This window comes from Tenrec ecaudatus, chromosome 6 (genome assembly GCF_050624435.1).
Source record: "Tenrec ecaudatus isolate mTenEca1 chromosome 6, mTenEca1.hap1, whole genome shotgun sequence".
NCBI lineage: Eukaryota > Metazoa > Chordata > Mammalia > Afrosoricida > Tenrecidae > Tenrec > Tenrec ecaudatus.
In genome coordinates this window covers 4061925-4077824 of record NC_134535.1, presented here as the reverse complement: position 1 = coordinate 4077824, position 15900 = coordinate 4061925, and the positions used below count along the sequence as shown (strand labels likewise).

Sequence of the window (15900 nt, the reverse complement as noted above, 5' to 3'; positions counted from 1 at the left end):
CTCCCAGAGAGCTGAGTGGGTGCTATTAAACCAGCCCTCATTGTCCCAAGGAACCCCACACGGTGGCCAAAGCAGCCTGGGAGGTCTGACCAATGGCCCCTGCATCCCCCCCTACCCTAGAGCCCGATGCCCACTATGCACAGCCCGCCCCTGTGGGGGCGCATGTCGGCCTTGTCGTTGGTCAGTGCCCTTTGTGAGGTGGCCATCCTGGTGGACTTTCAGAATCGAGTTTCCTGGCCTTTTTTCCCACACTGCCTCTGGGGGGACTCGAACCCCCTGGGTGCCTCCAGGAATGACGAGCTTTGACAAAAGGCCACTGGGTCCTCTCCACCCTGGCGTGATGGCCTGACCCCCCAGGGGGGTGGGACAGGGTACGGTGGAATCTGCTTGGAATGTTCTCGGAGGCTTTTGCAGTGGGGAAGGTGCCGAGGTATCTTGAAGGAAGTACTGACCGTGACGGTGGCCAGCACGTTGCCATCTGTCCTGTTTATCAGGACATGGTGACGGTGGCCATCTGGTTCCCAGCACAAAGTCACACCAGCCCCACAGGGCAGATGTGGGGAGCTGAGGGCTCTGGACCTGGATGCCACCCCCTGGGGACCCTGCTTCTGGGCCCAAAGGCAACATGTGGGTAACGAAGTACTTGTCAGCTTCTCTCAGGGCATTTCCAGGCAGCGTCCTTACATTTGATACCAGCAGTGACGGCTCTAGTGTCCCAGGCAGGAGCCCCTGGGCCCTCACAGCACACACTTGGGCAGATATGTGTTAGTGCTCCCCTCCCTCACCTCGACTTGGCTCTGAGCCCCCCTACCAGGACTGCAAATGCTGCTTCCTGCCCTGGCGAGGCCCTACTGCCCCCCCCCCCATCTCCTGGATTCTGGTGGTCCCCTCCCATCCGAGTGTGGGGCGGCAGGAGACCAGCAGCATCTTCACAGGGTCACAGGGGGAAATGGTGCCCAGCTGGAAGGCAGCTGACACGCCAGCAGCAACAGAGGCACTGTTAGCTAGGGCGCCGGAGTCAGGGGGAGGCGAAGATGCTGACCAAGCAAGCAGCCTGAGCTCAGGGGGCTCTTTTGTGGCTCTGGAGTCCTCCCCCCGGGAGAACGGGGGGTGCAAACAGCTCAGTGTCCAACCTCTGGCTGAAATTTTGGCAGATTGAGAGCCCCCCCCCAAAAAAAAACACCCTCCTCCCGCCCACTACCTCACCTGGGTGCTTCTGGGAGGTCCCAACCAGTGAACAGCCTGCAGAGCCCAGTTCTGCTCAGCTCAGTGAACCCCGGCACAGCTCCCCCAGTAACCAAAACACAACTCCCCCCAAGAAAAGCCCACTTTCTGATAAGCAGTGGTGGAGTCCAGAGGGTCTCTAGCCCCCCCACTGCCAGTGAACAGGAGCACAGTGGGGCACCTAGATCCCTCAGGGAGGGCAGGGTTCTTCAGGGACCCCTTCTAACGGCTGTCTCACCTCTTCTGTCCCCACTCTAGGTCCGAGGAGCAGCCGGCTCAGCAGCCCCCGAAAGGGCAGACCCAGGCTAACAATGGAGCAGGTGAGTGGGGGCAGGCGGGGGGGACAGTGAGGTGGAAGGAGTTGTGTCCCTGGCCCCTGCGTGCATTCAAACTCTTTCTCTGGGATCTATGACTCATTACAGCCAACAAGCGGCTCCTAGCAAACCGCATTCCATTTCTCACGGGAGCAAAGCTGTAGCCATCCCAGCGTCCCTGCAAGCTCCTCTGGGAGGTGGAGCCCCACGCTCCCCGGCCAGCCATGCTGCTGTGGCTGGGCAGCACAGTTAGAAGGGACGGCTCGGGCGCTGGGTGAGGACAGGACATTCTGTCTCCGCCCTGAGCTGCAGTCTGCAAAGGGCCAGTCATGTAAGGATTCCTGCCGGCACCGCCATTTAAGTGTGCAGCTACTAACCTATCTCTTTGGTTTGGAGCAGACATGGCTGTCTGCTTCAATCGAGATTCCAGCCCGGACAACCCTGGGGGCAGCTCTGCTCCGCCGTCCCAGGGCCACCACAAGTGAGCACACCAGAAAGACTCTGGGGCCGTCCAGGCGATTCTGACTCCTGGTGACCCTGGTTAGGCTTCCCCGGGCCATAGATCTTTCTAGAAGCAGACAGTCTCCGGGGGGTTGAACCACTGACATTCCCATTACTTGACATCACCGCCAGGGCTCCCTGAACAGCAGACTCTCCAAGGAGAAACACTGTAACACCCTTGATCCATAACTAAGAAACCTCGAGTTCACTTTGCAACATTGTTGCAAGTACAGGAGAAGCGGCTGAGCAGTAAACCTCACAACCAAACCAAGTTCACTGCCATGAGTCAGTGCTGACTAATAGCGACCCCCTGTGGGTTACCTAGACTGTTACTGTGGACCGGAGTGGAAAGCCCAGTCTTTCTCCCTCAGAGAACTGCCGACCATGGGGATTGCAGCCCAACGTGTAACCACGACACCACCAGGGCTTCTTTTGCATCATCCTCCATACCTTTGCTATGTTTGAGCGCATGGCTGCTGCCACTGTGTTAATCCATTTCCTTGAGGGTCTTCTGTTTTCTCGCTAACCCTCTAAGTTTCCAAACACGTCCTTCTCCAGGGACCGGCCCCTCCCTGGTCTTGTACCGTCTCACCATCCTCATGACCTCTGAGGCGCGTTCCATAATGTCTGTACTCCCAAGAGAGATCGTTGGTTCTCCGGACAGTCTGTGGGACGTTCCGTATTCTTCACCAACACCAGAACCCACAGGCATCGGTCGATTCTTCTTCGGTCGTCCAGCCCACTGTCCAGCCAACACACGTCTCTGCGGCCGTGGAAAATGTTGCGCTGGGACCAGACGCACCACGCCCTCAAAGGGATGTCAGAGCCCTTTCTCGAAAGGGCAGCAGATTTGCCCAGTGCAGCACGTCTTTCGATCCCTTGTCTGCTGCTGCCAGGAGCAGGGATTGTGGATCCAAGCAAGATGGAATCCTCGCCCACTTCCATCTTCTGTGTTATGATGTGTGTTAGTCCAGGTTGACTAGAGAAACAAACCCAGGGAGACGGATCTATACAGAAGAAAGATCTCTATGACAAAGAGTAATTGTTCTTCTGAGCAGTAAACGCCCAGCCCAGTCCAGATCAAGTCCATAAGTCCGATATTAGCCCATATATCCGAAACCAGACTATAAATTCCTCTTCAGACTCCCCAACACATGCAATGATGCCGAATGCAGGAAGATCACAGGCCAGTGGGTGGGAAATCTTGTGGATCCAGTGGCGGTGGAAGCATCTCAGTGCTGGCGTGGGTCTCCATGTGGCTCCTCCAGCTCCAGGGCTCTGATTTCCATCATAGTAGCTCCATGTGGCTTTTCGGCAAGAAGACGAAGCAGAGAGAGTCTGTCTATATCTGGCCTCCAGGGAGCTATTTATCTCTGTCGGGCCTCCCAAAGAAGGTCTTCAGGCTGTGACCTAATTGATAGGCTAGATTCCACCCCCTCACTCTTAAAAGTCTCAAGTTGACACCAGATGACGCAAGGACCACAGATGTGTGCAGGGATGCGGCTTCCTCTGCTGCGAGGAGCTGGCGTTCATGCTGAGGCCTAACACCACAGACCCTCTGTGGGGAAACTGAGGCACTGGTCCCCATAGATGGACACACATCAAGCGTGGTTACAAAGCAGATGGTCAGCAGGAATGACTGTCAATGAGATGAAGGACACGGAGGCTCAAACTGTAACGGTGGCGTCAGACTGACCATGTTCCGTTCTGTTGTGTGAGGGGGTGGGGGGAACAGGTGTCCTCCTGAGGCAGCACTGACTGGATGGTTCCTGCACCATCTCCCTAATGCCCTGATGGAGGAACTGGAAGCCTTGGCCTTGGCCACTCCTTCCAGAGCTCTGGTTGCCTCTCTATGTGTGGCGCCACTGTGTCCATGTGGGGCAGGCCCGGTGGCCCTGGGCATGCAGTGGCGGGAGCTTGCGCTGGTCAGACAGCGCTCCTGCAGGCGCCTCCCCAGCCTGCTTCCTGGAGGGATGGCCAGATCCGCAGACCTGGCTCAAGCTGAGGAGGGCCAGTGTCCACCCTCTGGGCATGTTGTTGTGGCCGGCCCGCCCCAGGCCTCAGCTGTGGGTCAGCAGTTTCTGTCACTCTCAGACCTGATGACCACTCTCTCCCCGGGGCTTGTCCCCTCCCAGACCACAGGAACCCACAGGAAGGATCCGCAGTTACCCCGAGATGCTGGGAGAGGCTGGGTATGATATACTTCGACTCTCAGGTGCCTAGGGGTGCCTCATGGAGCTGAGGACTGGGAGAACCCTGAACCCCCCGCCATTTCTTTGTGGGCCCCTCCCCATGGTGCCCATCTGCTGTCAGGTCCTGGGCAAAGCCTCACCGGGACCCCGGTTGTCCCCACAGAGCACCGCCGGGGCCAGGGGTTGAGCGCCCGCCTGCAGAAGTGGTTCTTGGACCGGTTCGGGGAGTATGTGGAAGACTTCCGCTTCCAGCCGGAGGAAAGCACCGTAGAGGCTGAGGAGCCGCTCAGTGCCCGGAGGTAGGCCTGCCAGCGGGCTCCTTTGCAAGACTGGGCCTGGGGCTTTGACCCCTGGTGCTGTGGTGGTCGGGCTGTGACCCAGGATGCTGTGGCCCTGAGTCTTAGCCACTAGGGCCCCACTACTCAATGAAGGCAGCTGTTTCTAGTCGGTCACGAAGGCTGCGCCAGGCCAGGCAAGCCCCCTAATTCCTGGGTAAGCCTGAGGGCTGGGCTGTGCTCCCCGAGGCTGCAGAGTGTCAGGCGACAGTGTCCTGGAGCCAGTGTCCTATGTGTCTCGGCGGCCGTGTGTCTTACGTATACTGGTGGCTGTGAGTCCTAGCTGTGGTGTATCCTGATGACTGTGTGTCCAGGCTGCTGTGTGTCCAAGTGGCTGAGTATCTTGGTGGCTGTGTGTCCTGGCAGCTTAGTGTCTGGGCTGCTGTGTGTCCAGGTGGCCATGTGTCCTGGTGGCCATGTGTCCTGGCTGCCGTGTGTCCTGGCAGCTGTGTGTCCGAGTGGTCATGGGTCCTGGCAGCTGAGTGTCCTGGCTGCTGTGTGTCCTGGTGGCTGTGTCTCGGCTGCTATGTGTTCAAGTGTCCATGTGCCCTGGTGGCTGAGCGTCCTAGCTGCTGAGTCTCCTAGTGGCTGTGTCCTGTGTGTTCTGGTGGCTGAGTGTCCTGGCTGCTGTGTGTCCTGGCAGCTGAGTGTCCCAGTGGCTGTGGGTCTGAGTGGCCGTGTGTCCAGGGCAGGGGCTTTCCCCCACCTGGACCAGCTCTCATAGGACTTGGGCTTCCGCTTGTGGGCTGTGCTGAGACAGGCTCCCCAGAGTCCACTGAGTTGAGGGGCCCTGAGGGGCTCACCTGAGCTCCCAGTGTCTATTGGAGCATCTCAGGTCACGGGCCGGAATGTACAGGCTGATCAGTAAGCTCTCCCTTCCCCTCCCCACTCTCCTAGGTTAACGGAGAACATGAGGCGACTGAGTAAGTCTGCATGGCCCCCTCTGCTCCATGTGACCCCACCCCACATCCTGCAGCCTGGAGCCCTTGTTTGAGATGGGAAACTGGCTTTTCTCTAGGTCGCCTCTCAGCTGTCTTTCCAGCCCTGAGGGTGCAGGCTACTCCCCAACACCTGTCTGGTCCCTGCCCCCCTTTCTTCCCTCTGCCAGCTGTCCCCACCCACAGAAAGCATGATGGGGTGGCTGTAGGGTCCCCGAGAGGCCCAGGGGGACTGGGCTTGGCGGGTTCCATGTCACATGGGCGGGCCCAAGGCAGCCTTCAGGAGGGACACCCTGGGCTTGGGCTGACCACTGGCCCAGCTGACTGCTTCATCTGTAGAGCGCGGGGCCAAGCCAGTGACCGGCTTCCTGAAGAACCTCTCTGCCTTATCGGACTGGTACTCCGTCTACACATCTGCCATTGCCTTCGTTGTGAGTGCTGTCCTGGGGACGGGGGTTTCCCGGGGTCCTGCCTCCATCTGGGGGTCCAAGATAGATGATAAATGGGGTTCTGTGACCCTGCACTGTGCTGATTCGGGACCCTGTATGGGCCAGGCAGGGACTCTGTGTGGTCCAGGCCAGAACCCTGTTTAGGCTGGGCTAGATCCCAGGTGGGATGGGCCAGGACCCCTGTGGGCTGGCCCAGGACCTTGTGTGGGCCAGGCCAGACTGGACCGTTTATAGAACAGGCTGGGCCTGTGTGGGCCAGGCCAGAACCCTGTGTGCCCCATCTCCTAGCCCTGCAGCCAGTGCTCTCCTGGCTTCTGACATCATGGCTGAGCCTGGGTAAGGCAGAGCCGGAGGAGGGCAGGTGGCCCATGTGTCAGATGACCATCTCACCCTGCCCACCTGCAGGTGTACATGAACGCCGTGTGGCACGGCTGGGCCATCCCCGTGTTCCTGTTTTTGGCAATCCTGCGCTTATCCCTGAATTTCCTCATCGCCAGGTAGGTGGGCTGTGTGGGCAGCGCAGGCACTTCCCCGTCGGGGCGTCCAGGACATCAGCGCCGGGACCCCATCTGGCTCACTAGCAACACTGATGTTGGTGGGGTCCCTGGTAGCTCCAGAACCTGCAGGCACAATATGTAAAGTCCCTGACTGGTCCTGACCCTGCCCGGTGAGATGTGCCCCAGCCCCCAGCTTTGGCTGCCAGTGCCTGCTCCACACCAGGCCGGGGGTGGGTGGAGGTACCCATCCTAGACCCTGGAACTGATGACCCATCATGTGGGTAACTCGGTTCCAGGGGCTCTTGGCGCTGTGAGGTTCCAGGGTCCTGGGTTGTAGGGGGGAACCTGCTGGTCTGAGCGCCTGGGTTCTGCAGGCCACACCTGGGCCACCAGCAGCTGCACCGTCCTTCAGTGGTGACTGAGGCTCCTCCTTTGGGCTCCTACAACATAGCTCTCTACCCTCGAGGTCAGTCCATACCTCATTCCAATTTGTGCCCGGAAGCAAACATAGTCTATAGAGACCCTTTGGGGACAGTACAGTCCTTCCAGAAGGAGGGAAGCCCTCGTTCAGACACAGACTTGTCCTCACTGCCTCTACTCACCGCGACCCCACGGGACAAGACAGGGCAACCCTGTGGGTCCCCAAGACAGTCACTCTTTATGGGAGCAGACGTGGAACAGCTGGTGGTTTTAAACCATTGCCTCTGTGGCTGGCAGCCCTGTGTGTAACTCACTGTGCCACCAGGGCACCTCAGTAAACAGTGCAGAGGCCAAAATGGGAGTCCGCTGACGCCAGCCTCGGGATTGAGAATACACTGAGTGTGTGCGGGGGTGGGGGGTGGGCGGGGGGGAGAGATGACACCAAAACCAAGCTCACCGTGCCCCTGCAGGACAGGGCAGAGCTGCCCCTGCAGGTCCCCCAGACTCTTAACTCTTTACGGAGCAGAGATCACTGTGTGATGGTTGCTGTTAGCGGCCTGGGGCTTCAGTAACCACTGTGCCACCAGGGCTCCCTCCAGGAAGCCGCCTCAGTCATGACTGGTGACAGGCCAGTCGTCACCAACGCGCCACTGCTGCAGGTGGGACTACAGATGCGGGCTACGCGCGTGCGCACGCACAGCACAGATATACACCCACACAACACACACATCGTACATACACATACGTATATACAACACATATACATGCGCACAACACACACATGCACACACTTCACACATACATACACACACCAGACATACACACATGTACATGTACACAACACAGATAGTCAAACATATACACACATGTACACATACCACAGACATACACACACCACAGACATATGTATACACACACACACACACACACACACACACGACTGCAGATTAGAGGATTGGTTCCCAGGGCTTTGACCTCCTGGCTAAGTGGTAGGGTGTGAGCCATGGCCGTGCGGCCCAGAGTCCACCAAGACTCCATCTGTTAGAGATCATGAGACTGTCCTCAGCCATCCACCCAGGACAGTGCTAGGCAAGTCCCCCACTTCCTAGCATAAGCCTGAGGGCAAAACGGCACCTCCTGCCTTCCCCCAGTTGTAATCTCCTTGTTTTCCCCACATGATACAATGTAATTGTTCAGGCCCATCGTTCACACTAAGATTGTTGCAGCTGTCATCACAATGTCTGAACATGGTCTTGTCCTGCTCTTTGTTCAGCCCCAATTATAATCCACTCATGCACTTGCCCTGAGGGCAGAGCGCACCCTGCGGTGAGTGGTCAGAAAGAAGGGAAACGGATCCAGACTCCACATGGACTTGGGCCTCCCCATGAGGACTGCAGCCCCGCAAACCTGGGCTTCGGCTTTTCCCTAGAAAATAAGGCACATAAATAAATAGTTCGGAAGGTGTCGGCAGTGCCCTCCTGGGGCCCAGTGACCTCGAGGAGGGGCTGTGGAATGTGCTGGAACCCATGCTCCCAGGTGGGCAGGGCAAGGAGGCTGGGTGCTCTGTTCCCAGGAATCAGGGATGGTATTTTCTGGTCACCCAGTCCCCGCCAGCAACCCCTGCCATCCCCTCTGCTGGCTCCTCTGGGCACTTGGGGTATCCCTGGCTGGCGAGAGCCCGGGCAGACTTGACCGCTGACCACTGTATGGTCTTGTGCGCAGGGGCTGGAGGATCCAGTGGAGCATTGTCCCCGAGGTGTCTGAAGCTGTGGTGAGTCCCACAGAAGTACATGGAGGCTTCCTGGGGCCCTGGGTGGGGTATGTGTTGCACCCACAGGCATCCTGCCCCATTGCTTCTGTCAGGGTCTCAGTTTCCCTTCCTGCTAAGTAGGGGGCATGGGGTGCTGAGGGGGACCAGCTAGGAAGTCAACCCCTGTGTGCCTTCACTGCCCACTACCCCATTCCCCATGGGCAGTGAGATGGCAGAGCTGACCCCTGTGGGGACGGCAGTGATCCCCAGACTGCTGGGGAGGGGACCCCTCCTGGTATTTGTGGGTCATTCTCAGGGTGCTCGCTTTTCCTTTGAAGGAACCTCCCAAAGAGGACCTGACCGTGTCTGAGAAGTTCCAGCTGGTGCTGGACGTAGCCCAGAAGGCACAGGTGCGACGCTGGACCGGCCATGGGGGCAGAGGCGCTGGCCTTGTCCAGGTGGTGGTGGAGCCTTGGGGCCCTAAGCACCCCAAGTTCTGGGCCAAGTGCTGTCCATGGATGGATGGATAATTGTGCTCCCTATCCTCACAGACGCTCAGCCGGAGTGCTCCTCAAAAGACTTAGCTGAAGGGCTCCCCAAAAGACCTAGCTCAAGTGCACCCCATCACAGACTCCCAGTTCAAGAGCTCTCCATGCTCACAGACTCATTCCCAAGTGCTCCCCGCCCTCATAGACTCTCAGTCTAAGTGCTCCCAATCCTCACAGACTCAATCTGAGTGCTCCCTTGTCTAACAGACTCTCAACTGAGTGTTCCTCACAAACTCTCAGCTCTGAGTGCTCCTCACCCTCACAGAATCTCAGCTCTGAGTGCTCTTTGTGCTCACAGACTCTCAGCTCTGAGTGCTCTCTGTCCTCACAGACTCTCAGCTCTGAGTGTTCCCCGTCCTCACAGACTCTCAGCTCTGAGTGCTCCCCACCCTCACAGACTCTCAGCTCTGAGTGCTCCCCACCCTCACAGACTCTCAGCTCTGAGTGCTCCCCGTCCTCACAGACTCAGCTCTGAGTGCTCCCCACCCTCACAGACTCTCAGCTCTGAGTGCTCCCCACCCTCACAGACTCTCAGCTCTGAGTGCTCCCCACCCTCACAGAATCTCAGCTCTGAGTGCTCCCCGTCCTCACAGACTCAGCTCTGAGTGCTCCCCACCCTCACAGACTCTCAGCTCTGAGTGCTCCCCACCCTCACAGAATCTCAGCTCTGGGTGCTCCCCATGCTCACTCATGCTGTGCCCTCGGTTTTGTCCCCACACAGAACCTCTTTGGCAAGATGGCCGACATCCTGGAGAAGATCAAAAAGTGAGTGGAGTGGGGGCGGGGCAGGTGGGGGGCTGGGTGGGTGGCTGCATGGCTTCACTGACACCCTCCCTGCAGCCTGTTCATGTGGGTGCAGCCCGAGACCACGCAGAAGCTCTACATCGCTCTGTGGGCTGCCTTCCTCGCCTCCTGCTTCCTGCCCTACCGCCTCGTGGGGCTCGCCGCGGGTGAGCAATGGCACTGCCCACGGGGGGGGGGGGGGCTCGCCGTGGGTGAGGGGGTAATCCCTGCCACAGGGGGCTTGCTAGGGGAAAGAGGGTGCTCACTGCCCATGGTAAGGGAGGTGGTCACCACCGTGGGGGGCTCACCCTGGCGAGGGTCCCCAGAAGGGCCAGGACTGCCATTGGGTGGCAGGCTGGTGGCAGAGGTCCAAGTGGCCAGGCTGCTTCTTCCCCCTCAGGCCTCTACGCCGGCATCAAGTTCTTCCTCATTGATTTCATCTTCAAACGCTGCCCGCGCCTACGAGCCAAGTACGACACACCCTACATCATCTGGAAGAGTCTCCCTACCGACCCCCAGCTCAAGGAGCGAGCCAGCGCCACCGTGTCACGCCGGGTGAGCCCTGGCCTCCAATGGTGGGGGCCTCAGAACTCAGAGCCATTCCAGTGTCGCCCGTTGCTGCCTGAATGCCCTTGGCCTCTGGGGGCCTCTGGGTGTGGCTGCTGTGGGCTGCTGGTAGACTTTGTGGGGTGAGCTGCCCAGGCCCCACTGTCTGGCTTTGAGACTCAGGAGGCCAGGACAAGCAATCCTGAGACTAGCCATCTGGGCCCCAGCACCCTCAGGGCCCCCAGATACAAAGCACCCCGGGGTGGCCTGGTATGTGTGTCTTGCGGAGGTGGGGCAAGTGACCCAGGCCCCAGGACAGCAGAGGTGTCACCCAGCAGGACAGGCCCCGAGTGTGTGTGGACGTCATGTGGACGCGGCCCCCATGGTCCAGGCCTCCCAGTGGCCTCGTCCTCTCGCGACCTGAGTGTTGCTTCCTGACTGCTCTTGGCCATGCCCTCCCCCACCTGTGTCCATTTGAAATGCTTCACGCTGGACATACAGTCCAGCCACTGGCCTTGGTGGCACATGCTGGACATGGACTGAGCACAGCCTGTGTGCCAGCAACAGAACAAAACACAAACCAACCCTCACTGCCATCGAGCCCATCTCGAGTCACAGCAGGAGAAGAAAGCCTCGCCTTTCTCCCGCAGTGGTGGGTGGTTTTGAACTGCCCACCTTGCAAGAACAGGACTTCAGTGGCCTGCAGACACCACACACCGTACTTTGCAAGCCTGCAGCCCACGTGGTGGCTTGTGCACACCTGAGCCCTTTGTCTCCCCACGTCCCCAGCCCCCTTGTGGCCAGCTGCCTGTCGCTGTGCCTGACGGGCCTCCACTGTCCACAGGTCCAGACCACCTCCTCCCGGAGCTGCGTGGCCAGCGCCCCAGCCGGATTGAGCAGAGACGAGGACTCCAGCCGCTTCCACGGCACCAAGAAGGGGAACTTCCATGAAATCTTCAACCTGACGGAGAATGAGCGGCCGCTGGCAGGTGAGTGCCGTGACCAGAAACTGACCGAGTCCCAGGCCTTCCCGCCACCTGGACACTGACCGCGGCCCGGGAACCCAGACACCACAGCCTGGGGATCTCACCAACAGACCCCGCCACCTAGATACTGACCGTGACCCGGGGATACGACTATCACCCAGATCCGGACACTGACCATAGCCTGGCACATACCCCCCCTCTCCCCCAGACTGGTCCGGACACTGACCGTGGCCTGGCACACACACCCCTCTCCCCCAGACTGGCCCTTGCACGAGGAACCAACCACCAGACACTGGCCTCTGGCTAGCAGTGCACACATGGATCAGAGCCCCTGCCGTGTTGTGGGCCTCCGAGTTGGAGGGGCTGGTCAGCAGAGTGGTGGGGAGCTGGGGGACCAGCCGTCCTGGGTTTTCAGGATCCCAGGCCTGAACGGCCAGTGGAGGTAGCGCCAGGTGGTGGAGCACCTTCCACATGCGCGTGGGCGACAGCAGAGCCTCGGGGTGGCTGGTGTCTGTGCCTGCTAGGCCGTGTCCAGCACTGTGGCCATCTATAGCACCAACAGTAGCCCGTCAGAGGCAGGCTGGGGCCCCGCCCACCCATGGGTCACTGGGTGAGACACCCTCTCAAACTCGTGGCTGGTGTGTTCCTCCCCCCCGACCCCCCGCAGTGTGTGAGAGCGGGTGGCGCTGCTGCCTCATCAACAGGGATCGCAAGATGCCCACCGACTACATCCGCAACGGCGTGCTGTACGTGACTGAGAAGTGAGTGCGCCTGCGCCAGAGGCCGGGCAGGAGGCCCCAGCTGTTCTTGTTAAAGATCTGGGCTTCCCAGGGAGAGAGGGTCCCAGAAGGTCCTACCCTGTCTTCATCTCTCAGACCCATGGTAGGCTGGCCCAGTGCCCCTGATAATCGAGGTGCCTTCCCCAGGAGGGCAGAAGCCTGCTACAGCCCCCTCTAACAGGGCTAGAAGGCTACCTTGGTGGGAGGGGCTGACCCAGGTGGGGGGGCTGGTCTCGGGCCTTACCCTGAGGGCGGGGCCTTGGACAGGGTGGCCAAGGGGATGCCCCAGCCTTGGTTTCGTGGAGAGCGGTGGCCTCCGCTTTGAGAGGCTGTGGGGGACCTGGTGTGAGGGGGCGGGTGTGTCTGGGGGCTGCCCCCGAGCCAGCACTGCCCTGACTCAGCAGCTGGACCCCACCTGTCTCCCTGCCCCCACCCAGCTATTTGTGTTTCGAGAGCTCCAAGTCTGGGTCTTCCAAGCGAAACAAGGTCATCAAGCTGGTGGACATTACGGACATCCAGAAGGTGAGTGTATCACCTGCCCGAGGCCGGCCAGGAAGGGGCTTGGATAGATCCCGGATGAATCCATGGGCCCCCAAGATGTCCGTGGGCCTGTCCAAGCCCTTGACAGCACGCTATGCCGCGTGATGCAGGGCCCCGTGAGACTTGGATGTGGAGCCTGGGGTCCATGGCCCACATCGTGGCCAGGGTGAGGTGCCCAGGCCTGTCTGCTAGCTCCCGACCCCTCTCTTCAATGAGCTCCCTGATCGGGTCCCCCAGGGCAGTGGGTGGAGGTGGCAGCCTGTCCTGGGAGGTGTCCAATGGTGACACGTGCCCTTGCCTTTCAGTACAAAGTCCTCTCTGTCCTCCCGGGTTCAGGCATGGGGATAGCAGTGTCTACACCTTCCACCCAAAAAGTAAGTGCCGGTGAGCTGGCGGGATGCCTGCAGGACTTGGGGAGGGGTCTCGGGCGTACCCGGGCAGCATCAGCTCACTGGCTTCTCCCACTCCCCTCCAGCCACTGGTGTTTGGGGCCATGGTGCACCGTGATGAAGCATTTGAGGCTATCTCCACCCAGTACTCCAAGATCGTGGCCGCGGCGGCCGTGGGCGTGGACAGCTAGGGGTGGCCGTGGGCTCTGCGGGACCCTCCCTGCCCGTTGATGAGGATGAGCCGGGCGCCCACATCCGCCGCAGCCACCCCGGCACCGTGCTCGCCTCCTGCTGACCGTAGCAGTCACACACATCTGAGGCACAAGGCTGAGGGACCCTCGGAGGCCCGTGTTCAGGACAGCAGGACACCCGTCCCCGCTGTGTGAATTCAGCCCCAGGCCCAAAGCCATAGCGAGGGGGCCCCACGCCACAGAGGCGCTGTCAGGGCCATCAGGAAATGGGACGGGGCTGGGGCTTGGGGCTGTACAGGCCCAATGCTGACCAGGCCTCACCTGGGCCTGGCCCTCTGGGATGGGCCTCCGTGGCAGGGCAGGGGTCCTGGGCCTGCGGTGGCACAGACCAGCAGGCAGCAAAAGCACATCCTGAGTGTGGTACTCGGGCTGGTGGGGGCTGATCCAGCCTTCAGGACACTCAGGCGCGTGGCCGCAGCAGTATACAAGCGGGCGGGCTGAGCTGAGCGGGGACAAGGGGCACCAGTGCCCCTGGTTCTGGGTATCTCTGGAGGTCACTGCTGGGGTGGGGAGGGGGTGACAAGGCAGCCACAACCCCAAGTCCCCTAGGGTTCCCAGCTGGCTGATGTGTGCTTGTGCCCAACCCCGTCCATGCAGCAGGGGCCCCCTTGGCCTTCCTTGGAGACCCCCCACCCCGCATTGGGCTGGGGGTGAGGAGAGGGTTTGCAGGGCCTGCCCCCTGGAGAAGGTGGGGGTCTGCGGCCCCTGCCCTGAGCCCCTGCCATCACCCAGCGTGGTTTTCTGAAGAAACAGAAGATTCTATTTTTTACAGAGAGCAAAGCTGTCTTTCTTATTTTTGTATTTTTCAGATGTAATTTTTACCTTTGCTCTGACCCTCTCTAGCTGGCAGGGGGAGGGGGAGGAGGTGGTCTGATCGATCCCCCCTCCCCCCCAACACAGACGATGCAGCTCTCACGGCTGGTTCTGGGAGGGAAGACCTGATGGGGTGGGAGGCAGGGCGGCCCACTCCCCAGAGGCCACCTCAGTGCCTCTCTCCTGAGTGCGTGGCAGCTGCAGGCCTCTGTATGCAGCAGTGCTGTCCCCGGGGTGCAGGGCAGGAGTGGGGGTGTCCACGTGGGAGGCCCTGGCGTCTCCTACAGAAGTGGGAGGTTTAGTCGGAGCCCCTTCTCAGCAGAAAGGGCAATGAACGCTGACCAGGCCCCGGAGGCCGTGGCCAGGGGTAGGTGTGGGGCAGGTGGTGCTGCAGGGACTGTGCACATCTGGGCAGATGTTCCAGCCCCCCCACCCCCATGGCCCGTGGGCCTGGGATGAGGATCAACCTCTGTCTGGGCCCGAGCCTGCTCCGTGTGTAAATAGTGGTGACCACATGGCTTGTGCCCTACAGGGATCGTCATGTCCGAGGAGCCGATGAAAACTACTCCCTGTAGCATTTTTTAAAGAAAAACCTTGTTTGTTTAAAGAGAAAAGAAGTCTTGTATAAATTATAATTTTTATTTAAATAAACCTGAATTGCTTTGTGCTAAGGCATGGGCCTTAGGGGACGTCAGGGGGCCATGGGGGTGAGGGTGGGGGTGCTGAAGGTGGGAGGAAGGCAGGTTCTGGCCCCACCCAGGGGTGGCCTGTCCTGGAGCCATGAGCATCTGATGGCCCACGAGCTGCACTTTGTCATTATCCTTTGTCCCCTGAGAAGAGCCCAATGTCTGTGACCTCGGCCTCCCCTCTCGTGGCCTGGGAGGGAGAGGGACCCAGGGCCTCAGCCACACCAGACACACGCACTAGGCACAGTGGGAGCAGGAACCTCCCCAGCACCTGCTCAGTTCTGGAACTGCCCCAGGGCTGCGCCCACCTGGGTCAGGGCCTCATGCCCACCAGCCACCCCCAACCAACTCTGAGCCCTGGCTCATCAGAGGGAGGGAGGCTGGGAGGGACAGGACGGGTGTCCGCACCCTCCGTCCACCCTTCCATCTGCCCACCCGTCCTTCCCTCCACATCCCTCTGTGCACTGCCCAGCCCCCTGTGGAAATGATGGGCCAGTGGGACAGGGTGCCGACAGCCCTCAGGGTCAGGCAGGCCACCTAGGGCCACCCCTAGAGGCAGACCGAGTCCCACCAAGCAGGAAGGTGAAGGGGAAGAGAGGTGAGGGTGGGGGGTGGGGGAGTTCCCAGTTTTTTCCTTATAATGCCACACCCCTAAGGAAGGTGCCATCGGGCTGTGACTTGATTGACAGGTTGGTTTCCACCTCTGCGTTCTCATACATTTTCAGATTAACATAAAATCTGACCACCATACCTCCTGTGGGTGCCTCCATCCATAGCTCTGCACCCTACTCCTGCCTGTGTCCTTCCATCTATGTATTTCCGCTCGCCCACCACCCATCCATGTCTCATCCACCTATCCATCCATATCCATCCATCCACGCAGCTCCTTCCACCCTCCCCTCATCCATTTAGAGCTCTCCTCACATCCATTCCACCTGTCTACCTCCACATCTTGTTCC

At 59.9% G+C, this 15900-nt stretch overlaps 1 protein-coding gene across 1 annotated transcript in view; it reads left to right on the top strand.

Moving 5' to 3' along the window:
• Positions 1-14920, top strand: part of GRAMD4 (GRAM domain containing 4) — a 58650-nt gene extending 43730 nt beyond the window's left edge. Inside the window, exons 5-19 of the mRNA XM_075553489.1 lie at positions 1483-1544; positions 4395-4530; positions 5464-5489; positions 5844-5935; positions 6359-6450; positions 8593-8641; positions 8959-9030; positions 9890-9933; positions 10009-10118; positions 10352-10506; positions 11342-11486; positions 12151-12244; positions 12700-12784; positions 13108-13176; positions 13278-14920. Of these exons, the coding sequence (XP_075409604.1) occupies positions 1483-1544; positions 4395-4530; positions 5464-5489; positions 5844-5935; positions 6359-6450; positions 8593-8641; positions 8959-9030; positions 9890-9933; positions 10009-10118; positions 10352-10506; positions 11342-11486; positions 12151-12244; positions 12700-12784; positions 13108-13176; positions 13278-13382 (1336 nt within the window). The 3' untranslated portion in view covers positions 13383-14920. The remainder of the gene's footprint in view (positions 1-1482; positions 1545-4394; positions 4531-5463; positions 5490-5843; positions 5936-6358; positions 6451-8592; positions 8642-8958; positions 9031-9889; positions 9934-10008; positions 10119-10351; positions 10507-11341; positions 11487-12150; positions 12245-12699; positions 12785-13107; positions 13177-13277) is intronic.
• The last annotated feature ends 980 nt before the right edge of the window (positions 14921-15900 follow it).